The sequence below is a fragment of the Coenobita brevimanus genome, chromosome 110 (assembly GCF_032717465.1).
Source record: "Coenobita brevimanus isolate Jiangsu-jjx chromosome 110, ASM3271746v2, whole genome shotgun sequence".
Lineage (NCBI taxonomy): Eukaryota > Metazoa > Arthropoda > Malacostraca > Decapoda > Coenobitidae > Coenobita > Coenobita brevimanus.
Genome location: NC_137063.1, coordinates 47,483,974 through 47,510,783, shown reverse-complemented (window position 1 = coordinate 47,510,783; position 26,810 = coordinate 47,483,974). Strand labels below are relative to the sequence as shown.

At 41.0% G+C, this 26,810-nt stretch overlaps 1 protein-coding gene across 1 annotated transcript; it reads left to right on the top strand.

Annotated features, from left to right (window-relative positions):
* Positions 1-8,701: 8,701 nt before the first annotated feature.
* Positions 8,702-26,096, top strand: Uxs (UDP-xylose synthase). Its single transcript, XM_080286116.1, has 9 exons — positions 8,702-8,775; positions 10,107-10,381; positions 14,668-14,856; positions 16,630-16,726; positions 17,656-17,769; positions 18,141-18,328; positions 22,938-23,070; positions 24,588-24,721; positions 25,418-26,096. The coding sequence occupies exons 1-9, from the start codon at positions 8,706-8,708 to the stop codon at positions 25,565-25,567; spliced, it is 1,350 nt and encodes a 449-aa protein (XP_080142242.1). The 5' UTR covers positions 8,702-8,705; the 3' UTR covers positions 25,568-26,096.
* Positions 26,097-26,810: the final 714 nt, after the last annotated feature.

Below are 26,810 nucleotides of genomic sequence, written 5' to 3'. Positions count from 1 at the left end.
TATTATTATTATTGTTGTTGTTATTGTTTTTTGTCCCTAATAATGTTGTTACAGTTATTGTTTTTGTTGTTTTTGTTCTTACTAGTGCTGTTGCTGTTGGTGTTGCTGTTGTTTTTTTTTTTCTGGTGTTAATTTTGTTGCTTCTGTTGTAGTTGTTATTGTTGTCGTGTCTGTTTTTGGTGCTGTTATTATTTCTGTTGTATCATTTATTTTACGAAAAATTTACCGTTGTAGATTTCCTGTTGCCTTTATTTTTTATTTTTTGTTTTTATTTCCGTTGCTTTTCTCGTGATCCCTGACGCCTCTTCCTTAACGATTTATTTTTGGATACGGCTGGTTAATATCGTTTTGTACGTTATTTATGCAGAGTAGCCTACGCAGATATTAGAATTATTAAGTAACAGAGAAGGACGGCAAGGAGCAAGATAAGTCGCTTAGGAAGAGGTGTTAGGGAGTCTCCTCAACCGACGAGAATACAGGTCGCTGACTACTCATGAAAAACGTACATATACAAACTACATGAAAAACGTACATACATAAATTATACATGAAAAATATACATATACAAACTACACATGAAAAACGAACATACACAAACTGCAATGAAAAAACGTACATATACAAACTACACATGAAAAAACGTACATACGTAAGTTTTTCGTATATATGGTGTATTTTAAACATTAACAAGTTTGGGACGTATAACTGTTTGAATAAAATGTGGATAAATAATGAATGTTAATAAATAATAAATATCTGCTGTAGGGTGATGAGAGAGAGAGAGAGAGAGAGAGAGAGAGAGAGAGAGAGAGACCTTGCTAGAGCTAGTTTTATTAGGGAGACACGAGGTGCATAAGAGCAATATGGACGGGACAGGATGCTGATCCAGAGAGAGAGAGAGAGAGAGAGAGTGAAAGTTTTGACCTCCAGTTCCGTCTAAAGGTCAGACAAAAATATTTCCTGCGCATTTTGAGAAAGATGAAGTGAAAGTAAAGAAAATGAAGATAACAGTATGAAAATAAAGCAAGATAATGTGAATATAAAAAGTGTGAAAATAAAGAAAAAGCGAGATATTGCGAAAATAAGACTATAAAGCAAGATACTATGAAAATACAGTGTGAGTATAAAAACCTTGGAAATGACTGTAGTGGATTTGATGTTGGGAAAGAAATTTATAATAGCAAAGGATGAGTGATAAAGAATACGAGATGCCAAAGGAAATGCATACATAGATGGATGGAGAGATAGACACACAGATAGATAGATAGATAGATAGATTTTTGAATGGTGGGAAAGAAATTAAGTTGGCAAAGAAAATGGCGATAGAGAAGGACATTTTTGGAAAAGAAAATGACGAAAATCAAGACAACAGAGAAGACAGAGATGCAGACATGCGTATAATTGAAATAATAATAATAATAATAACAACAACAACACTACCTCTACTACTACTACTACTCGTAATGATAATACTAATACTAACAATAATAATAATAATAATAATTGTGGTAGGTGAGGGCGCTCACCATCCACTCACTCGATGTAGTGCTGCTCTTGGATGTCTGCCCTTTCCTCTCCATCCTTCATTCCTTCCTTTCTCTTATGTCTTTCTTTCCTTCATTCTTTCCTTGTCCTTCTGCCTATACGGGTGACTCTACACTCCCTCTTCTGTCTTTCTTTCTATCATTCTTTCCTCTTCCTTCAGCCTGTGGATGACTCTACACTGAGTGACAAGCCAAGTGGTTTCATGTGCACCAGGAAAGCATTTACTACGCTGGATGGTAACCATATAACCAGATTTTGGCGCCTGGTGGTTTTAGTGGGTAATTATTGCGCTCCAATCGGATTGAGCCGGTGAAGGTTTATATCCAAGGGGTGGTTGGGGTTGATTGCTCATGTAATACCACTCAGGGATGAGTGAGGCTGGTCACTCTCATCTTAAATGTCGGGACCAACTGCCTAGCCCCGGGCTCCTATGCTCCTCATGGGGCAGTGTAGGATTGGATGATGGATGGATAATAATAATAATAATAATAATAATAATAATAATAATAATAATAATAAAGATAATAATAATAATTGTAACAATGATGCGTAAAGAGAAAGTTACATACGAACTGAGATACATTTCGAGTGGAAAGTTGTTTGTAAATAAAAAAAAGTTAAAAAATGATCTTGGGCATTGACGCGTTGAGAGAGAGAGAAAGAGAGAGAGAGAGTGAGCACAATACCTAGAATCATTACACACACACACATCTGTAATATGGCTAGAATAAGCACACTTGCGCATAATAAATTTTTTTCTCACACATGTATACATATTTATGCACACACACACACACACACACACGGAAGATAGTGCGTGTCCTTAACTGCTTTAGCACTTTTATATATATATATATATATATATATATATATATATATATATATATATATATATATATATATATATATTCCTGCCACCTCCAAGTATTTCTCTCTCTCTCTCTCTCTCTCTCTATCTCCACGACCCCCAGACTGCAGTATGTAATTTCCTGCTGTTGACGTTGTGTGTGTGTATGTATGCGTGTGTGTGTGTGTGTGTGTGTATCTATGTGTGTGTGTGTGTGTATGTGTGTGTGTCTCAGTGTGTGTGTGTGCGTCAGTGTGTGTGTGTGTGTGTGTGTGTGTGTGTGTGTGTGTGTGTGTGTGTGTGTGTGTCAGTGTGTGTGTATGTGTGTGCATGTCAGTGTGTGTGTCTCAGTGTGTGTGTGTGCGTCAGTGTGTGTGTGTGTGTGTGTGTGTGTGTGTGTGTGTGTGTGTGTGTGTGTATGTGTGTGCATGTCAGTGTGTGTGTGTGTGTGTGTGTGTGTGTGTGTGTGTGTGTGTGTGTGTGTGTGTGTGTGTGTGTGTGTGTGTGTGTGTGTGTGTGTGTGTGTGTGTGTGTGAGGTGCCATTGTTTCTGTTGTCCTTCATCCACATGTAAGCTTTGTACGTAGTGTATGATAACCTACATTCTCTCTCTCTCTCTCTCTCTGAAAAGCAGCGTTGGTGTAAGTTATCGATATGCAAATAACCCTGTGTACAGTACAACCAGACATAAACTAGTGTATTAGGGAGAAGCTATTTACACACACACACACACACACACACACACACACACACACACACACACACACACACACACACACACACACACACACACACAGCCACAGTGATGCATCCGTTCTGCTTCCCGCCACACTGCAGCGCATTTTCGACACGTCATTTTCTCAAACTATTTTTTTCCTTTAATATTTTTAGCACGGGAAATTTCGTTGCAACTCGTCCTTAGTGATTTAATTTGCCTTTTACACCGTTATCATCCCTTGTAGATTTTTTATATCTACAAATCGACATAGTTTGCATTAAATATATACTTGGTCTATCTGACAAAATTCTGGTTAGCTCAGTTAATGGCCACGTCTAGTCACGTTGGATAAATTTGACTAGTGACCAAGGAGACTCGTTCCTACTTCATAAATAAGGCTCACCGAATTTCATGTAACCACGACTTTCTTTTCAAGCTAAGTGAGTGGACTGGTTATGGTGGAAATAAACTGACTCCTTTAAGAGAATATATAGGCACAGGTGTTTTGCAAATGACCGCCATTAATATAAGAATTGCCTACACATTTGCCCCCCTCCCCCTCTCTCTCTCTCTCTCTCTCTCTCTCTCTCTCTCTCTCTCTCCTAATTTACCTCTCTCCCGCTGCTTTCTCTAGGCTACTAAAAATGAACACCACCGGCTCGCCCTTGAAATGGATTCCATACCTTGAGTCAGTGATGTTACTTAAGCTTTTTTACAGTAACCTAGTACTGAAGGAGGGCGCCTTCATGTGATGGCACTGATATGACCGGGTGGTTCCGCTGCCTGATTATACGAGTACAAACGTCCCTCACTGCCTTCCCTATCGCCGAAAAAGATGATGATGGACTGCGGGAGAAGGGTATTTCAGCCTTCATTCCACTGGGATCACAATCAGATGAACTTGGGGTTGCAACTACTACCATTACTACTACTACTACTACTATTACCATTACTACTTCTACTACTACTACTACTGCTACTAACAAATGTGCAGAATAAACCGCCAAGGAAGATGTGTTAAGAATCTCCAAAGATACCCAAGATAAGCTGGCGTGGCTGCTCTGAGGCTTTGTTTTGAGGATTCCCATCAGTTTTAAAAGAGTCTCCGTTACATCTTGTTATCGATTTATTTAATTTTATTGTATGTGTGCGTGCGTGCGTGTGTGTGTGTGTGTGTGTGTGTGTGTGTGTGTGTGTGTGTAATAAGCGTAAATATTGTTATGTATAATGTGTACGTTTCAAGGTTATGTTTTACTCCTCGTTTTGGTTGGTTTGTCTGTTAGCAGGATTACTCAAAAAGTTATAAACAGATTTTGATGAAATTTCGTGGAAGCGTGGGCCGTGGGCCAAGGAAGAAATTATTAAATTTTGATCCGGATCCGGAATATCCCGCACAATATCTCCAAAAGTTCTCAGTGAATTTCAGTGAAATTTTGTGGAAAGATGCTCCATGGACCAAGAAAGAAGTGATTAAATTTTCGGACGGATCCGGATCCGGATCCTATATCCAGGGACCCAGATCCAGAATTACTCAAAAAGTTATGAACTGATTTTGATGAAAGTTTGTGGAAGAGTGGGCGGTGGGCCAAAGAAGAAATACTTAAATTTAGGGGCGGATCCGGATCCGGAGTATCCCGCACAACATCTCCAAAAGTTTTCAATGAATTTTAGTGAAATTTTGTTGAAAAGTGGGACATGGACCAGGAAAGAATTGATTAAATTTTGGGGCGGATCCCGATGCTGATGCGGATCCGAACCCAGATCCTTTATTCACGGATCCAGATCCGGATCCTTTTTAATGGCATCGACATTGGCGGAGGTATGCTCTCTCCGACCACTTTCTAGTTCTGCTATGCTGTTCAGGTCCTTTTTTATATATCGACCTACAGTAGGTGACATCAACTTTATGGCGGAGGATATTTTGAGGTGTCATTGTCTACAGTAAGTAAGTCGCTGAGGAAGAGGCATTACGAAATTTTTGAAGCTCGCAAGAAGTCACTCCTAAACTTATCCAGCCATTCTGGCCATGGAGGCCCCAGGACACTCCACCTCCTGCTGCTCCTCATCCCACCACTCGCCTTTACTACCCATTCTCTCTCTCTCTCTCTCTCTCTCTCTCTCTCTCTCTCTCTCTCTCTGTCTAACATGGATTATGTATTCCCTTGCAGAAGCTCACGTTTATTGTAGCACCAAAATATATGCAGTCCATGTATCGGTCCGTATGAAGTCCCCTGCGGAAATATATTCTTTTTACTGTAGCTTGGCCTAAATTAGCCACTCCCCATCTTGACATCTGAGTTACAACAATAGTTTAATAACAGAATACGATGTTAGTCATGAAAAGTGTTATGGGAAGGATGTAGGTCGTGATCGTCAGCTTTTACCCTCCCGGAAGGGAGCTGAGAGCTCATATAGTCCGATCTAAGGGCAAGGCTGTGACCTTCACACACGCACACACCCGTCCCCTTGCTCGAGGGGGACAGTAACCACCCACTTCGTCAGTGAAACTTTTCGCAACCTGAGCGAGGCTCGAACTCCCGTCCACCAGTTGGCAAGCGTGTGTGTGTGTGTGTGTGTGTGTGTGTGTGTGTGTGTGTGTGTGTGTGTGTGTGTGTGTGTGTATGTGTGTGTGTGTGTGTGTGTATGTGTGTGTGTGTGTGTGTGTGTGTGTGTTTGTGTGTGTGTGTGCTTACCTAATTGTATCTCTACAGGAATGAGTCCAGCTCGTACTGTCTCGTGTATTAAACCATTTTTATCAATCAGATCCTTAAATTTATTGTTTTGGCACACACTGTTTCATTCGGTAGTGCATTTCTCTATTTGGGAAACTAAATTTCCTTACGTCTGTGTGTGTGTGTGTGTGTGTATAAACCGATGGGTACAGGTATGTGCCAGCATATGAATGGACATAATTTATTACCAACACCCGTTATGGTCTTCGAGAGAAGTGAAATCAGTGAATGTACAGTGAGGTTGGATGATGAGGAAATGGAAAATGTGAGTACGTTTAAGTACATGGGTAATGTGATCAGTAAGGATGGAAGTTTGGAGGGTGAAGTGCTTGAAAGGGTACAACAAGGAAGAAAGGTTGCTAGTTCCTTGAAGGCAGTGATAAGAAACAGGGAAGTGAACATGGAAGTGAAAAAGTTATTACATGACAGTATTGTGATACCAACTCTAACATATGGAAGTGAAGCTTGGACGTTGTTGGAGGGACACAAGTTAAGAATGAGAGCAGTGGAAATGAGTTGTTTGAAAAGAGCCTGTGGAGTCACATGGAGTGACTGACTGACCAGTGTGGAAGAGGAGCGTTGTGGTGTGGATGTGGGTGTGATAGAAAGCGTTAGGAGAAACACATTGAGGAGGTTTGGCCATGTGGAGAGGACAGAGAGTGAGAGACTGACGAGGAGAGTATGTGAGTGAGTTGGAGGGGGACACAGGGAGGGGAAGGCCAAGGATGAGTTGAAGGGATGGAGAGGTATATGAGAGAGGGGGGTGTGAATTGGGAGCAGGGCAGTGAAATGGCGGAGGATAGGGCGACGTGGAGGCGATTTGTGTGTGGCCACCCCGAATAAGGGATTTAGGTGTGTGGCAATAGATAGATAGATACTGTAGATAAACCCCTTTAAACGCCAACCATAAACTGATTCCAACCCAGACTCAAGACAGTGGGAAATGAACATGATATTCGCTGAACCACCGCAGCTTACTCCTTACGCTTTTTTTTTTTTTTTTTTTTTTTTCTGTACTTATCATTTGAAAGAATTCGTGATTCTTGAACCACTGCTGAATTATTGTTAGTTTCGGCGCAGCCTCAGTATTGGATCGGCAAATTTGGTTGCTAATCTTTCCCTTTTTTCCATCCAGAACAACCACCGCTCAACATAAACATGAGTACGTATAGTTCCAAACTTAATTAGTGGCTTGAACAGGGGAAAAAAAATACCGTATTGAGGACCGAAGTACGTTGTGAACCGAAAGTTAACCAAAACAAATGGAGTAAGGAGGCGGAGCAAGTAGAAGGTTGCGGCAGCGGCAGTCTCGCCCTGGGCCTTCTAGGTTACGTGTAAATTTTCCTGGTCTCGCTGCTACGTTGGCTCCCAAGTCATCTTCACGGAATTTACATTATACATTCACGTACGTACATCCCTAGTAAATCCAAGTGTCTGAGCTCGCCTTGGTTTTGTGATTCGTGACATAGAAGGTTGGATGGATGGTTGTTCATAATATTCTGCTTACATAGGTTCCTTGACAGATATGCTTATTGCTGTCTGCCCATTTTATATCCCTTCATCCTACCTCTGGAAGCTAAGTATATACCAAGTAAAACCTCAGAGTGGCCAAACCCACATTTGTTTATTTTTATTTCCAATCCTACTTGTAAGATATTGATAAATATTTGCCGATAAGGTTACAGTGTAGCATAAATACCTTACTGGTTCACTTTCTCTTATTCTTGACTGTTTTCTGTATTTATCTGACTAATTGTATTAAGGTAAATGATTGTTTCCTGTCATTTGTGCAGTTGAGAGATTGACCTTGGATCCAGAATGACCTGAACAGTAGGACAGATGCATTGCTCTTGGACTTGCATAATCTGTAGCATCATTTGATGAATGAATGGTAAAAATAATAAAAGTAGCAGTGGTGCTGACTTACCGTCCGATCAGCGAAGTTAAGCAACGTTGGGTCTGGTTAGTACTTGGATGGGTGACTGCCTGGGAACACCAGATGCTGTCGGCATCCCTACGTGTCAAGTGGGGTTGGTGGAGGATTAGTGCCCCTCCCTGTAAAACAATTAACTCTAAGCCCTTGGCCACCCCGTCTGGGATACATGGCGTCTGGCAATGAATGAATGAATGAATCTGTATCCTACCTTTGGTAATTCTTTACCGAACGGGCACGGGGATCCCACCTATGTTATAACAAACTCACGATCTCAAGATCAGCAGTTTTGATGTATATGCAACACAGATCGTTAGCTGTTGAATTGTGACAGCAAGAAGTGTTTGGAAAAAGAAAAAATATAGCCACCCGTTATTGGATAGTTAAGGAAACTACCAGGTCGCCTGCAGCATTGTTTACCAACAGTCTGTCTGACTGGCCATATTGTTTACCAACCATTGCCCCAACTGGACACGTGAATGTATCCCGTCTCAAAGCTGTGGAAAACTTAATAATTTAACCAAACCTAATCTCACGTGCTTTTAACAGCCAGCATTTAAATTAAAAAATGCAAGTTAAGAACATTGAATATGGCCAGCTGTCAGTAGATGTTGGCAAAATATTTACACATTTTAATTCCATATTTATAGCTTTCTGAGGTAAGTTAATAAAAAATGCCCAGTACCTGTGGTAAGCTAAGAACACTAACAAGTAACCTATGAAAGACTCATTTCAATAGAAAGTATGGAAAGGCTGTGCCCTTTTGGTAAAGAATTAATCAAACTTTTACTTTATTGTACTTGATATTTCTATGTTCACTAATCCATATTGTGTGAATTTCAGTGCCACATAATATTCTGCATGTGAATCTTGCAGGAATTGGTGAACTGAGGGCCGTGTAGAAGGTGGGACTGTTTGGCAGGTGCCCGGTATGGTGGTCACTGTCAGAACCATGAAGCGCTGGCTGACCTCCATCACTGTTGTGGGTTTTGTCTTTGCTGGTGAGCTCAGGCAGTGCAGTATCTGTTAATTTTGTGTTGTGGTGAGTTCGGATAATTGAATCCGACCCATGATATTTTGGTTCATATCTGTTACGCCCCTTCCTTTTCCTTCAGTTTTTCAGTTCTGTGAGATACTACGTGTGGATACTGATGTAGTATTGAACCTGATATTGTTTGGTGGATGGAAATGTGTATTCTTGTTATCCCATTTACTGCCATTGGCATTCTTGGACAGCAGTTAAGGCCACTACTGTTTCTGCTGATTAGCCGGCTTTATCAGAAACCTAGGGCAGAAGCAAGCAGTAAAGGTAGTTGGTTCTCTGTAGAACCCTCGACTCTCCCTCCTGTCCTGTTAGACAGTGTTTTATTTTAAGTTCATTTAGCATTTGAGGGGATGATTTTGACAGTATGCAACTTTTCTTTTTGTGTGTGTGTGTGTGTATGTTTTGTGTCCTGTTGCAGTCTTAAAATAGCAAATTTTGTTGGGTTCCTAGTGTTTTATGTCTTTACATTTTGATACTATTGGTAGCATTTTCTTTATAATTCAGAGTTTGGAATTATGCAGCCTACAGAGACAAGATTTTTTTTTTATTTGTTATATTAGTAAATTAATGATTTTTGCCATAGCAAGGAGACAGTATTTTTTGTAATTCTGATTTTAGCATAACGTCTTTTACAATATGATGGCAATGTAACTTATTTTTTCCCCTGAATCTCTTTGGTTGAAACTGGGATGTTACAACTGTACTGTAGACAGGTATGCCTACATAGCTTATTGATACAGTAAAAGATTTTAAATTATTGAAACCTGAAAAAACACCCCCAGGGTTGGTGTGGATTGACAGGACCTTCACCCCTGCAATGACGATGAAAGGGTTAAAGAAAACGAAAACAGTACAGCTAAACATTGGTTGCTACAAACTTTTTCAGTGATAATGGACTGAATGTGATGTAAGAAAAGTAAGTTTTTCATTTAAGGGGTCTGGTAAAAGTAGAATCTGATATAGGGAAGGTTTACTGTGAAGTCATTTTCTTTTTGACCATAGGTATAGGTACTTTGTTTGACTAGATGATAAATGATATTAATGTTCATACAGAAATTTGATGATGATAACCAGACAGGGTACAGGTACCAGTATGACTGAGATGTATAGGGTGGCCTGTTGGTAGAACAGCAGAATTGTGACTAAGACTGCAAGATCAAATACATGGTTGCAAATTTTGCATGGAATAATGTGAAGATTTAAAATGACAGACTGGCTAAATTAAAATTTTGCTTCTTCCCTTGGATGCAGATATTGTGTGAAGATTATACCTGTTGTTCATTTCAGTAATCTTCAACTGGTCACTGCTGGTATCGTCGAAGAAACCCAGTGATGAAGAGCGTGCCTTTGTCAGTGACAAAGCTCAGCACCTGGCTGTGGCTGACACAGAGAAACCTTCATCCACAGTGCTGGCTGACCAGGAGAAGAGTATTAGCAATCTGGATGAAGCCTTGGCTAAAATCAAGGAGCTGGAGAACAGGCTGAAAGACATTGAATACAGGATACCAAAGAAATATCCAGAGGTTGAATTTTTGACCTACAAAGATCGGAAGAGAGTATTGGTAAGAACAGTTTTCTGCTTTCTACTTATTACTCTTTTGTACAGTGCCATAGTTGTGGGGACTGTTGGTGTGAAGTTTCATACCCAGTACTTTTAGTTAATAAGATGCACTGTATATCCTGTTTTCTAATCTTATCCAGGGTGCCCATCTTCCACTCATGATTTATTACTGCGTACTTCATCCTTCATGTCTGTTATTCTTTTTCTGTGTCAGTCTTACTCTTCTCGTATTTCTCCTATCCTTCTTGTCACTACTGTATTTATTACTTTTCCTTCCACCTGAGGTGACTACACTGAGCAACAAACCAAATGGTTTCCTATAACTCAGGAAACCATTTGTTATCCTGATTGTTAACCATACACAGTAGACCCTTGTTATACGATGAACCGGTATGTGATGAATCACTAATACGATGACAAAAAAGTTAGGAACTTTTTTCAGTGTACAATAGAATTTTTGCACATGTGATGATTATGATCCTGTGCAAAGCCTCACAGGTTGGTGTATTATTGCCTTTTTCACGTATTCATTTGTCCTCCCACAAGTTTACAGTCATTCGTATGTTCAGAGATGGCCTTTCCACTCTTCACTATCAGGTGCATTAGAGCCAGTGATGGAACAGTAGTGTGCTGTTGCAGTTCAAGCAGCAAGTGATGTGTAGTTAAGTGAAATAACTACCAATGTAGGTGAGTTGGAAACTTATTTTCAGACTTAGTTTTGGTGGTAAGCAGCAAGTGAAGTGAAATAATAACCACTTTAGATAAGCTGTAAACTTGTTTTTAGACTTTGTAAGGCAGGTGACCCATGGCCAAAAATGTATCACCACTGAACTCATGTTATAATTAACAATATGCGATAAATTGTTATGTGATGGGAAAAAAAAAAGAAACAGCCTCATCATAAAATGAGGTCATGCTGTAGCCAAGTAATGGGGTGATGTGGAGCCTACAGTGGTGCCCCTGTTATCTGGGTGGAGAGACATAAATGCAGCATCCACCCAGGAGCCAAACTTCCACACTAATTCTTGTGAGTCTGCACCTTGCTATGGCAAGGCATTGTCAGATGCATGGGCATGTCTGTTCACTGCACAGGATGGTCTTGAAAGGGTAATTGCTTGCCTGTGGTTGATTGGCCTGCTCAGTTAGACAGACTGGAGTAGCACAACAACAACAGCATCAACCTATCTTATCCCTTACCATAAATTTTTTGGTACAGTGTATAATAGTACTGTCTTGGTATATAGGCTACTGTACAATACCCCCAATGTCTGTATTATTATCCTGATTGTGTTGTACCCTTAAACTTTAAACTCTAAACTCCATTGTTATGTATCACATTGTCTAGATTAAACAAGAAATGTGATGTTAGGTTGAAACATCTCAGATTTCACTTCTGTTCCAGTGGAATAGTGTGCTGAGCTTTCCATTTGTTTGGTTCACTGCTCTCGCCTGTATGATTTCTCTAACTAGTGACGTAGGTGGCTGAAGGATAGTGATGTTTAAATAACATTTATAGCCACTTGTATGTTCACATAATTTCCAGTAAATGTATAGTTTGCTACCCAACCTCAAATTGTTGGAGGATTATTTTTTTTATTCATCATCATCATCATCATCATTATCATCTGGACCTCCTTTCCCACCCAAAGGCAGGATGAGGAGTCGCAATGTCCAGACAGCCCAGATGTGCCCAGTCCAATGGACCATGTTTCTATTTGCTTGCCATTCAAGCCCCTGAAATCCTGGCTCTATCTGATACGCCAAAAATATTCACCACGTTCTGTAGCTTCATATAAACTACTATATAAATTTAAGAAAACATTAAATTACTGCATTGGTTGGTCACCATTTAGTCAACAGACAAATGTCTGGTGGTTTAGTGGGGTAAGGCACTCCAACCAGATGTGGCCTCTAACAGTTTAAATTTGAAGAGAGATTTGGGTTTATTGCTCACTCTCCTCCTGCACTTTCAAACCTTTTAGCCACCTTCTGCAATATTAAAGGAGTAGGCTATATGCCTTGTACTCTTTCTCCCCATCTTCAGGGAGGAATGTATTTTAAGCATAGATTGTTTCTTAGCCCTAGTGTATCAGTTGGTAGCTATGTCTTTAGGTAAAGGTTCTTTGCATGTTTTTTCTAGTTACAGTAAATCCTCGTAGTTCGATGCATTTTACTTCGGCGTCATTTTTCGCACAAGAAAAAAGTTTCCGAGTTTTCACACTTCGCTTGTTTCCCTGCACTTCGACCCTACCAGCCGGCAGCCGACACTTAGCAGACGATGGTTACTGATGCTCAGTCTAGGCACTGTCCATTTTTCTCTGCAGCAGTTTTCCGTGATCTTTATACAGCAGGTCCAGTGGGGCAGTAGACACTCATGAGTTTGTTATTGTTTATAATCGTAACATATGATCTTCAGCCGTATTGTGAATACACATCAGGTCCAGCTGGGCAGTAGACACATGCGAGTTTGTTATTGTTTGTGATCGTAACGTATGATCTTCAGCCGTGTCGTGCTGCTATTTCTTAACAAAGAATCGTTACATGTTTCTCGTAACACTATTTATTTTTGTTTTGATGCACAAATACCTGAAATGGATGTAAAGTAAAGCTTATCGATATTTAAGGAAGGAAAGAATAATAACTGTCCCAATACAGAGATGGTAGACTCAGCCCACCAATTTTTTATTCTATCTATCTATCTATTGCCAGACGTCATAATCCCGTAAGGGGTGGCCATTTGATTTTTAAGTTAGTTGTTTTACGGGGAGGGGCACTAACCCTCCACCAACCCACTTGCCGACACGTAGGGAGCACGTATGGTTTGGTTCTATGGTTACCACCCAGCGTTTTAAATGGTTTCTTGGCTTACAGGAAACCATTTGGCTTGTCACTCAATGTAAAGCCACCTGTAAAGGTAAGAAAAGCGATAAGAAGTGACAGGAAAAATGGGAGAATTAGGATGAGAGGAGGGCAGTGTAGCAGTGAGTAAAATAATGTTGTTATAATTTCTTCATTCCTTTTAGTGACAAAGAGGACACATAAAATGACCGGAGTTTAGTTGACTTACTTTGATGTCGAAAATTAAATAATCTGGTGAAAAGTGGCAGTACAGTATTTCCTTGGTTAGTGACATCGGGAACTAACCCATCCACTCTCAACACACCTTCACTTGCCACTCAAGCCAGTCTGCACTTTATTTCTGGTAAGGATTTTTGGTGTTGCAGCTCTTTATAACAGTTTTAATGTCTTTTCAGGCACATATTTATTGTGTTATGCTGTTTTAACACTAGCAAACACTCTTCATTTAATTTTGGGTAGGGCCTGTTTGGTGTTATAGTACTTTCTGGTAGGGTAGGTACGTGCCCTACCGGAACGCTCCTCTATTTTTCCCATTGATTCTTAACTTCACACTTCGATGTTTCACGGTTCTCAAGGTTTTGGCGGAACATCCAAGGAGCGAAAAACAAGGATTTACAGTATTTTTGACTGACTTTTGTGCTTTTTTTTTTTCTCAGTACCGGTACTGATATTTCATATTCTACACATCTGCACTTACTCTTGACATATATTATTGTAGTATTTGTTGATTTATATTAACCCTATTTTGGTTGCATCTTCATCATCATCATCATCATCATCATCATCATCATCATCATCATCGTCTAGTCTTGTGTTGCCCCATGAGGAGCTTAGGAGCCTGGGGCTAGGCAAGTTGGTCCTACCCATTAGGATGAGAGTGACCAGCCTCACTCATCCCTGAGTGGCATTATGTGAGTAGTAAACCCCAACAACCCCTCGGATGTAAACCTGCTCCAGCTCAATCTGATTGTAGTACCTTAATTACCCACTAAACCACCAGGCTCCATATCCATAATTTGGTTTTATGGTTACCACCGAGCATAGTAAATGGTTTCCTGGTGTACAGGAAACCATTTGGAGTCTCACCCAGTGTAGAGTCACCCATAGTCAGAAGGAAGAGGAGCGAATGAAGGGAAGAAAGACAAGAGGAAGGAAGGGAGGAAAAGGCAGTTACTACATCGAGTGAGTGGATGGTGAGCGCCCCCATCTACCTCTCGGTTGCATCTTCATTGCTATTTTATTTTAGCTAGTGCCAGTTTTTTATGTAGCCGAGAATGCATTATACATGAGTGAGAGATTTAATAGTCATCATTTCCTTTCCAATAATTGAAACAACTCTGTCATTCTGTTCCAGCTAATGCCAGATTATTTCATTTGGATGAGTGTAAGTACAGGAGCCCATAAGTGTTAATACCAATATACCCACAGGTCACTGGTGGTGCTGGGTTTGTGGGATCGCACTTGGTTGACCGTCTGATGATGGCTGGACACGAGGTGATTGTGGCTGACAATTTCTTCACTGGGCGTCGCCGCAACGTGGAGCATTGGGTTGGACATGAGAACTTTGAGCTTATACATCATGATATCGTCAACCCATTGTACATTGAAGTTGATCAGGTGTGGCATTTTTCTGGTATGACATCCTTCCTTAATTATGCTTGGTGCTACCAGTAGTAGCACTGTAGTAATACCAATTCACTAGTTGCCACAGTACTTTGAAGTTGAACAGATGTGGCATTTTTCTGTTATGACATCCATCTTTAGTTGTTCTTGGTGCTACCAATAGTAACACTTAATACCAGTACAGTAGTTGCAACCTTAGGTTTGTTTGAATGTGAACCCAGCAGACTGCAGGAAACCAGCCACTTCAGTGTGACACTTTTCGGCATCTTTTGTTGAGGATACGAGTTTGCTGAAGGATTGTCTGTGATGTGTTTGTGAGGTGTATGAGGTAGGTGAGTGTGTTGTCGTGTGTGGTTGCTGCCTTACAAGGAGGTTATAGTGGATTGTTTATGAGTTGCATTTTGCATTGGTACTGGAGTAGGAAAGGATGATGGCTACACCAGTCTGGCTGGATGCACTCGTGTCTCACTTGGTAAGGGAGTTTTTGAGGAGTGAATGTTTGGTGGTGCTTCATGTAGAATATTGTTTTTGAGTGGTGGTGATGTTGTGTGTGTATTTATGTGCTGGTGAAGTGTAGTGCTGGGTGGAGGGGGAGGGATTGTTGAGTCATTCTGTGTAGTGTGAGAGGTTTTTCAGTTTTTTCCTTTTTTGTAGTAGGGAATGATACAACATAAAATTACATTTGGCATGAATCTTGAACTAAGCAGTGAATTGTGTGCCTCAGTTATTCATACATCCTTTTTTTTTTTTTTTTTTTTTTTTTTTTTTTAAAGGTGATTTACATGCGGGGTCATAATGCATGCTGTTATTAATCTTAAGGCTTTCTATTGTGTTTTTTAAGATTTTCCATGTTTGTGACTGTTCAAGTGTGAGCCCAGCTTGGGTTCATGTAATTCAGTCATTATAAAGACTTCTGTGTAGTCTGGTAGGTGGGGGCGCTCACCATCCACTCATCCAATGTAGTGCTGCTCTTGGGTGTCTGCCCTGTCCTCTCCTCCATCAGTCTTTCCTTCCATCTTCTTCTATCTTTCTTTCCTTCATTCTTTCCTCGTCCTTCTGCCTACGGGTGATTTTACACTCCCTCTTCTGTCTTTCATTCTTTCCTCTTCCTTCTGCCTATGGGTGACTCTACACTCAGTGACAAGCCAAATGGTTTTCTGTACACCAGGAAACCATTTACTATGCTGGGTGGTAACCATATGACCAAAAATTAGCGCCTGGCACTTTAGTGGGTAATTATTGTGCTCCAGTCGGATTGAGCCGGTGAAGGTTTATATCCAAGGGGTGGTTGGGGTTTATTGCTCACGTATTGCCACTCAGGGATGAGTGAGGTTGGTCACTCTCATCTTAAATGCCAGGACCAACTGCCTAGCCCCGGGCTCCTACGCTCCTCATGGGGCAGTGTAGGATTGGATAATGAATGAATGTAGTCTGCTTTCAAAAATTTCTTCCACTGGTTGAAGGTAGTGTGTGTGATTGTTTTCATGGCACTGAGTTTACGGATGCTTTTACATTGATTTTGCTTTGTTCGTTGAGAGCAAGTGAAGTGTAAATCCAAAGTAAACTAGTCATTGAATTTCAACTTTGCTCCTGTTGGAGCGATTGGTTAAAGAGGGAGACTTTTTGTGTTTAATTTTATTGATATGGGAAACAGGGCTCGAACCACTGCTTTCTGTGTGTTTCTGGCAAACAAAATACATTTTGGGGAGGAGCATTGGTAATTTGTGATTATTAATTACCAGTATGTAAGACTGTGTAATTTTTCAGATCTATCACTTGGCCAGTCCTGCCTCACCACCACACTACATGCAGAACCCAGTCAAGACCATCAAAACAAATACTGTCGGCACAATCAATATGCTTGGTCAGTAAAATGAAGTGTTACATGATTTGTCAGTGAGTGGTTTAGCTTCTTTTATAGTAAATTATTGCTCCGAATGTACCTAATAATCCAGGCTCAAAAATGCAAGACTGAAGTGCAGTATTATTTTGATAAGCTGTGTGTGATAAGTGTTCTAGCCGCATTATCTGTAGCAAGAACAGAGTACAGTAATCCCCCATTTACCTGGCCGTATTAAACTATTATATGTATAATTTTCCATTTGATCTGGATAAAGTTATTGCGTCCGGGTGGAAATTGTGGCCCCGTGAACATTTTCGCCCATCCGGGTAGGAATAGCCCGGTGGCACCATGCTCTCAGGCTCAGTAGTTCACCGAGCATCTGCTAGAGACCCCCTCGGCTGTTCCCAGTTCCCAAGCATCGATTGTGTGGTTAGCACCTCTCATATAGTTGTTATGGCAGCACACATGATGGCTTTTGTGGTTGTTCCCTACCAGCTTCAGGCTTTGCCATTCCTTGCATGCCTCTTTCTAGGGTGTGTGATGATGGCCCCTCCACCACAGAAAAGGAAGAGGGTAGTGATGACTGAAGAAGCGAGAGATCCTGGGTAAGATTGATGCGGGATGGTCGACTTCCCGCATCTTAAAGGAATACGACCTGGCCCACTCAACCCTACATGACATGGTAATCACTTGGCTGTGGTTTATAGGTCTGCTTGACCAGATTGAGTAGTGTAGAACAACAGGAGCAAGTGTTGTACGATGTACTGTACTGGCCTTTTACAATGGTTTTCAAAGTTAGGTTATGTACAAATGGTGGTGACAGGGGAGAAGTCTATTATCCAGACAGATCCGGACATGCCTTTGGCTCTTATTACGTTGGATAAATGAGGGATTACTGTATATTGTACATCACTGAATTCAAGTGGTAATATCTTACGACATGATCCAAGGTTTGGCCAAGCGTGTGGGTGCACGAGTTTTGATTGCCAGCACATCAGAAGTTTATGGCGACCCAGAGGTGCACCCACAGACTGAGTCCTACTGGGGCCATGTCAACCCCATAGGTAAGTTGCTGTTCTCTGTTATGACTGTTGTATATCTTGTTAAGCTGTATCTGTTGTATCTGTATCCTTTAATTGCTCTTGACTTTATTCTTAATTGGGTTGATAGGCTGATAAAGTAATGGAATGGTCCAGATACAGTACAGTACTCTGTATTGGAAAAATTAAGCTAGGACTGTCAATATATTGCAGACCATTGTTAGTGTTGCTCATATAAGGCTGTTCAGGGGCAAACAGCTGGGCAGTCACCTTAAATATTGACATATGTGCGTGGCCCTAAGCTTCTCTGTTCCTGGTGAGGCAATAAAGTATTGGATGAAGGGTAGATGAGTTGATTATATTTAGAATATTTATGCAGATATTTATATTTTTAGGCCCACGTGCTTGCTATGATGAATCCAAGCGCATATCTGAGACATTAGCCTACTCTTACGGAAAGCAGGAGGGGGTACAAGTGCGGGTAGCTCGGATATTCAACACATATGGACCCCGCATGCACATCAATGATGGCCGGGTGGTATCCAACTTCATCCTCCAGGCACTAACAGGACAAGACATTACAGTAAGTTAATGCATCATATTCTTGTCATATTAGGAGGTTGTTCGGTGTCTCTTCCTTAATCATGTATTTTGCATAATACACCTGAAGTTACTTAAATAAAGGTAATGTGCCATAAGACAGTTTCATCCAGAGGGGAATTTATGTTGTCAGTGGCTGGAAGACCATTTCATTTAACTTCTGGACTGGTAGGCATTCCTTTAGCTGAATGATATATTCTAGTTTAAACTGAATATATTACCCAAGTAGGTACAAATATAGCAGTGAAATTGTCAATATTCTCATGTATAGTATGTATGTCTTCTTGATATAGACAGAGTTTGCAAAATACATACTGTATAGTATTAATGTGCCATATGTAGAAATAAACTGGTAAGGAGGAAGCTGTGTAAGTTTCCAAAGTTGGTGACATTACAGCTCGTAGTTTTTCCCTAGATGTCAATATTTGGGCTGGCAGAGGATTAGTGCCCCTCCCCGTAAAACAGGTAACTCAAAGACAAATGGACAACCCTTAGGGATTATGGCACCTGGCTATGGACAGATTGGTAGGTTTTAAGTGTGCCAGACCACTCACAGTGCTGTGTTTTTTGTTATCTGTTTTAATGTTTTGTTACGTTAGTTCACTGCATGAAGGCTATGGCAGTTACAGCATAGTTTACATACTGCATTGCTTAGTTTTATTTAACCAGAGTCAGCACTCAGTTGCAGGATTTTGATGATGGGTTTTCTGCCAGGTACATATGTAGATGAAGCAGTGGCTGAATTAACCCCTACAGTATTGTTTGGATTTTGCATGCAGGTATATTGGGGCCTTTATAAACTATACAATACAGTACATTCCCCTAGTATGCGAAACCCTTAGTGCGCGAGGACCTTTTTTTAATATTTTCCTAACCAGAGTACCGCGAGGTGGCAGGAAAAAACTGCCCAAAACCGTTGTTTTCCGGTGTGAACCACGAGAGCAGGCAGCAGAACTGATGGAGATTGATTTGCCAGTGCCTAGAATTAGTTGAATCCTGTGTGCCCTGAATAGGTTCAAGGAGGAATTCAAGAGCATGGAACTGTGCCAGCAACGAATGGAAGAGGTTCCGAGTTCATTAGACAGAACCTTCCGCTACTATACAGAGAAGCACCATCAACAAATTAACAGGAGGAAACAAACCCTCATCACCCGTTACATTCAGCGGCCACCACAAATTCAGGAAACCGAGGAAGCAGTGTCTTCTTCTGCAGTGCCAAATTCTGGGGAGGAACTAGAAGATGAAGTGATATCAGTGGTGTCATCAATAGACTTTGAAGGATTCATGGAGGAAGTGAGTGAGTTGGCTCGTGAAAGTGTTGATGAGGAGGTTGATGAGGCAGGTGGTGTGGCTGGCGGTGCATCGGGTGGTGCAGGGGGTGCACACTAAGTGCCTCACCCTGCCTCGGAACCCCTTCATACGTCCATCAAGCCTGTCGTCTTCTTTGATTAAGGTGAGCAGCCATATTCTTGCTATTTCAGATATTTCTTAAGTACTGTACCGTATATGTCTTACATATTTTCCCTCAAACGGGTCAAAAAGGTCACTGATAGAGGGGGTGCCACCCATATGTTAATTTTCCCATTAGTTTATGTGGTAGGTGGGGGCACTCACCATCCACTCACTCGATGTAGTGCTGCTCTCGGGTGTCTGCCCTTTCCTCTCCATCCTTCTTTCCTTATTACATCTGCTCTCGTGTGTCTGCCCTTTCCTCTCCATCCTTCTTTCCTTATTACATCTGCTCTCGGGTGTCTGCCCTTTCCTCTCCATCCTTCTTTCCTTCCATTCTCTTCTGTCATTCTTTCCTTCATTCTTTCCTTGTCCTTCTGCCTATGGGTGACTTGACACTCCCTCTTCTGTCTTTCTTTCCTTCATTCTTGCCACTTCCTTCAGCCTGTGGGTGACTCTACACTGAGTGACAAGCCAAATGGTTTCCTGTGCACCAGGAAATCATTTACTACACTGGGTGGTAACCATATAACCAGATTTTGGTGCCTGGTATTTTAGTGGGTAATTATTGCGCTCCAATCGGATTGAGCCAGTGAAGGTTTATATCCAAGGGGAGGTTGGGGTTGATTACTCATGTAATGCCACTCAAGGATGAGTGAGGCTGGTCACTCTCATCTTAAATGTTGGGACCAGCTGCCTAGCCCCGGGCTCCTGCGCTCCTCATGGGGCAATATAAGATTGGATGATGGATGGATGGATGGATTCCTAGTATGCGAGCACACCTGCCGCCCATATCCCATTGGATCCCAGAGCTGCTGGGGGAGGCACTGTTCCGGGAGGGTCCTAAGTGTATCGCCCTCCGCTTTTCGGCTCATAGTCGCAGAGTTCATGGGTCCCTACCTGGGGGTTCCCTACTTTATTAAGGTTTGAAAATTCCCAGTTCTGTCCAATACTGTGGACTCTGGGCTCCAATGGGTTAAAGAAACTGATAGATTTGCCAGCCATTAACCCATTGGATCCCAGAGCTGCTGGGCGAGGCACTTTCGGGAGGGTCCTAAGCGTACCGCCCTCCGCCTATCAGCTTATAGTCATGAAGCTCATAGGTCCCTCCCCGGGGGTTCCTACTTTATTAAGGTTTGAAAATTCCCAGTTCTGTCCAATACTATGGACACTGGGCTCCAATGGGATATACTGTAGGTGCATACAAGGGGGATGTACTGTACATCCATAGGCAGGTAATGCTGTACAGTATTGTTTACAAGCCAGTAGGATTTGTACAGCCTGGTTCAGAGTTTTGTAGCTGTCTGTGAGTAGTGTATTTTAAATTTAAGTGTAGGTAGCTAGCTAGACTAACGGGATGGTTGTTGAGAGAGATGACTCTTGGCGTGGTGTGCTGGTGACTTTTATTATAATTTTTTTCTTAATGCAAGGAAGAAGAAACCAAAGGCCAAGAGCCCACAAATTGTTACCTCCATGAAAAAACAAAAACAATATAACAGAGAGCCAAAATCAAGATCCATTTATTTTAAGATGCCTGGACACACTGTGTATGAAAGACTGGAGATTATAGGCAGTAGGAAATACAGCCAGAGGGAGACAGTTTCACAGTTGAACCGTTGCATACATGAAGGACTGGGAGTAATGGTTAAACTGTGCATTAGAGAGTTGGACAGAAAAGGGATGAGAGTTTGTTGCTAGACAGGTGCTATGCGCCTGCGGTAGTGATGGAGGGATGCAAGCAGACAGCTCGGAGGAGCAGTGACCATTGAAGAAGCAACAGAAAAGAGTTAAAGATGCAACTGTGCGATGAAGAGAGAGACTCATATGGACTGAAGAGTAAGGACTTAGATGCCAAAATAAATGTAAATATAAAGGTTTATAGCTGAGTCATCAAGGAAGAAGAGTGCCTGATGCTAAAAAATGCCTTAATGTGAATAGAGAGTTAAGTATGGTGGCTGCAAGAGGATTGCATGCGGGAGTGTTAGTGTCCACATTTGTGTGAAATTTTTATATGGCATGATTGTGAAAAATCTGGAGTGAGGGCAGCAGAGATAGGACTGTTAAGGAAAGTGTGCAGGTTGCATAAATTTAATTTTCAAAGAAATATGTAGATTAAAGGTTTGAGGTATGGATATTTGTTAAAAAAAGGTAGAAGAAAGTACAGAATGCTTATTTATAGTTTTACAAGCACTTCACTGCCCTATCATGCCACTCAGCACTTGCTCAAATGCGAGCCATTTCTGGACCTTGTTTCGATTTGTTTGCAACCAAAAACTTATGCATCGACTCGAGAAACTCCATGGGAATTCCCTGGCGCAATCCACATGCGAGTACAGCGATGTAAAACCAAAGGGAGCAATTAGAAAATTTCAGTTGGCATGAAATTGAAACATGTCCATCTGTAACCCAACTGCAACCATCCTGTCAAGTTTCATCAAAACCCTTTTTCCGGTTTTAACTGCTCCACACACATATGTATGCACACACACATAGAATTATACGATTAGGTGGTGATGATGATGATTATTATCAGTGTTATTACTGCCAGAGATCAAGCAGCATGGAGAGCTGCCATTAGGTGACCAAGGCCAACACATGGGAGCATGTCGGAGCCTTCAAAAATGAAAACAAAAACAAAAACCATCCACTCACTTGATGTACTGCTGCTCTTGGGTGCCTGCCCTTTCTTCTTTCCTTCCTTCCTTCTTCTGTCTTTCTTTCCTTCATTCTTTCCTTTTCCTGCTGTATACGGGTGACTACACTGAGAGACCAGCCAAATGGTTTCATGTACACCAGGAAACCGTTTACTACACCTGGTGGTAACCATATAACCAAATTATGGTGCCTTGTGGTTTAGTGGGTAATTAAGGCGCTCCAATCGGATTGAGCCTGTGTAGGTTTTTATCCAAGGGGTGATTGAGGTTTATTGCTCACGTAATGCCACTCAGGGATGAGTGAGGCTTGTCACTCTCATCTTAATTGTCAGAACCAACTTGCCTAGCCCTGGGCTCCTACGCTTCTCATGGGGCGACATAGAATTGGATGATAGATGGATGGATGTATTACCGTATTATTGTTGTTGTTGTTGTTTTATACTTTAAAATAATGGGTAGGACAGTTCCTATACAGCCCACTTTTGACAGATCTATGGGTCAGGGAAGCAGACACGCTCTTTCCAGTATGTGAGTGACCTGGTTGATGGTCTCATAAAACTCCAGAATTCGAACTACTCACTCCCAGTCAACCTCGGCAACCCAGATGAGCACACTATTGAGGGTAAGTTAACATTTTGTCTGCTTTGAGCTCTAGTGGGGCAGGGGGAGAGGGAAGGACCTCGAAGATGATGTGGAAGAGTGGGATGGAGCAGTATAAGATATTTAAATACAGTAGATGTTCGATTTAATGAACTAATTCAGCCAGCCCCCATTCCATTATCTCAGATTTTCTGCTAAATCAAGTTCTGTAGCCAAGGCTTAGTATAAAGGAAAATTTTCTGGTATTTCGAGCTATTTCCCGCTAAATCCTTGAAGACAACCCTAACCTAGTAAACTGTGTTAACTCCCAATGTTACACACAGCAGTCTGAACTGTAACCATACTTTTATACTGCAGTTGTATATGTAATCATAATTAATACCTCAGAAATGCATTATTATTTACAGATTTTCTGTCTTTCTTTCCTTCATTCTTTCCATGTCCTTCTGCCTGTGGGTAACTTTACACTCCCTCTTCTGTTGTTCTTTCCTTCATTCTTTCCTCTTCCTTCTGCCTGTGGGTGACTCTACACTAAGTGACAAACCAAATGGTTTCCTATACTCCAGGAAACTATTTACTACTCCGGGTGGTAACCATATAACCAAATTTTGGCGCCTGATGGTTTAGTGGGTAATTATGGCACTCCAGTCAGATGGAGCCAATGAGGAGTTTATATCCGGGGGGTGGTTGGGCTTTGTCACTCACATAATGCCACTTATGGATGAGTGAGGCTGGTCACTCATCTTAAATGTCAGAACCAACTTGCCTAGCCCCGGGCTTCTGCGCTTCTCATGGGGCAACATAGGATTGGATGATGGATGGATGAATGGAATTTCCTTAACGGAATTATGCCTGATTTAATGGAAATTTTCCGTTAAATAGGGCAGAAATACTGGAAAAAAATAATTCTATTATCTCACACTTCCTCATATTCAATGTTTGTTAAATCGAACATTAGCTGTAACCATAATTCTCTCTTCTTTGTAATGTTAAGCAGAATTCCATGGCTGTTCACATTAGATAGTATGGGTGTACAGTTGTACAAAAAAGTATCGTTACCCAGGAGTCTGATAGATACGAAAACGAACACAACAGTGGCTGCTATTACCGAAGGGTTAGTGCTCCTGCATGGGAGACGTATCAGCTAATAGCGACGGTGACATCTTGAAGCGATACCTTCTACTGTAGGGCTTATAGTAAAAATAACATTACCTGTATGAAAGCATTATACAATCATCAATAGTACCCCCCCCCCCCCGCCTGTATTTCAAAAGTCATCATCTTTTGTCATGTTGTTTTGCACAAAATTGTAACGATACTTTTTTCTACAGCTGTACATGTAATATGACACTCAAGAAACACAAGTCTGAGTACAGTTGAATTTTATCAGTTTACTTTTTACTGATGCTGTAATTTGGAATCTCAGAGCCAGAGGATACCGCCATCTGCCCAGGTGAAGAGCGTTGGTATACCTTTAGTCTGTAACTATTCCTCTCCTTTAGTTTGGTGCTGAAATCATCCATTGTTTATTTTTTTCAGAGTTTGCCCAAATCATCCATGAGATGGTGGGGGGGAAGAGTGTCACAATAAATAAGGATGCGATGGAAGATGATCCTCAGCGCCGAAAGCCAGACATAACTCGGGCATCCACCATCCTGGGATGGCAGCCTCTGGTCAGTCCTTAAATTATTTGCTATTGGTAGTTCATAGCATTCATTTCTGTCAGTTTATTAATATTATTTTCTTTAATGTGTTTCATTTTCTATCCGTCCTGTTTTTTTTTTCCATCTCTATGCATCATTTCCATTTTGATGCTGCTGGTGCTTTTGTATCATGGAGAGCCTCCATCAGGTGAAGAAGGCTGACACATGAAAGCCTGTACTAAGTCTCCCAAAATGAATCAGATAGATTATGTAATGTGTACTTTATATCCAAGTGTGGCATACATAAATATATGGCCACTAGATGACATCTTGTTACCAAGTAAATCAGAAGTTCCAGCTTTCTTAGTACCCAGTGGGGAGGGACACCTGCACATGGTGTACCAGCACCAGTGTAACCAAGCGGTTCCACTGCTTGATCGTGCACACATCCATCATTGTCCTTTCTTTCTCCTGAAGGGAGAATGGTGATGTCTAGGGGAAAGACAACTTTATATTGCAGTCCATCAGGTTCATGTCCAGGTGAGTGTGGGGTCATATCAACATCGATCATCTGCACCCATCAGTCCAATCCACAAGTGCACATTAATCTCTTTCTGTTCAGCTGTCTAATTCAAGAACAGATGGTATGATTCACCTTTCCATAGTGGAGTGATAGTCGTGAAATGATGATGATGATGATGATGAAAATATTTGCATTTCTTGCAGGTACCTCTACGACAAGGCATCGAGAAAACTGTGACATATTTCCGCAAGGAATTGATGAGATCTCGACACTCAGAGAGAAACTTGCACAGCCCAGTAGATGCCAAAAATATGAACAGTCTTCACAAGCCTGATGATTATAACGATCTCTGAAATGTGTTGCCAAAGGCAGGATTACGTGAGGTACAGTTCCCAAATTGCTCTTCCTGTAGAAATGCTCTAAAAATTTTGCTTTGGAATGTTTCAAGGATATGTAAGTTAATATACACTCATCACTGTGGTCATCAGTATTTATATTTATCTCTAGTTGAGTTCATATTTATAGATTTATGTATATACACGTATTTGTCTGTTACTATTTGCTGTATCTATGTTATCCATGAAACCTTTTGCATTTTGCTTATCATCCTGTTATTTCCTCTTAAGCTGCCCTCCTACTTATACACTTACATTATTTTAATCTGTGTTCAGTATTCTTAGGTTATATATTGTCCATCAATGCTGTGTGTTTATAATCACTGTATTATTGACACTCTCACACTTCATGCATTCCATGCAGCTGAATCACCACATTGCATTCTTTTAATTGGATTTTCATGATACCCATCCCCATACACATCTCTTAATATTTTTTTTTATGGTCACATATCTTTCCAGGTCATACGATCTTTATTATTGACAAATCCTCAGCTTCATTAAGGTTCTTTGTATTGTATTTATATAAATATGCAGGATGTATACTTACCATACTGATATAATCACTATTTCTGTTGTATGTACAGTATATGCTTCTTGACATAGTTCCTAATTGTTGCCAGGTTGTAAGGGAGTATGTTTGCTGAGTTTGTTGGCAGCTGAATGAAACTTTACACCCATTGTGAATGTGCATTTGGTACAGTATTGGAACCATTTAATAGGTATTTGTACCGGTATTTAACTTATATCTAAATGTACAGTATGTTTGTATGTATGAGTTGTCTGTGGTCTCTGTCTTATTTATGTTTTTATGATTTCTTAATATGAGGGGCTTGGAATTGGAATGAGATTCGCACCAGTATACCTGTGTTGTTGGGGTCATCTTTGATACTGCTTGTTAAATCTTTGTGGGTCTTTCATGATAACTTCAAAGAATGGCCTGTATGTGATAGGAATGTGTAACAGTTTATATAACCATTTATCATCCAGTTGTTTATTACCCCTGTGGGAGCATAGGGACCTGAGGCTAGGCTACTCAGTCAAGATATTTGAAATAAGAGTAACCATTCACATTCTTCTGAATGGGAGTATGGGATCAGTGAACTTCAGCTCCCCTTAGATTTAAACCCTTATGGAGCTCGTTCATTTGGAACATTGTAACACTAGACTCCATAGCATCAATATGTTCATTGTATTGTTG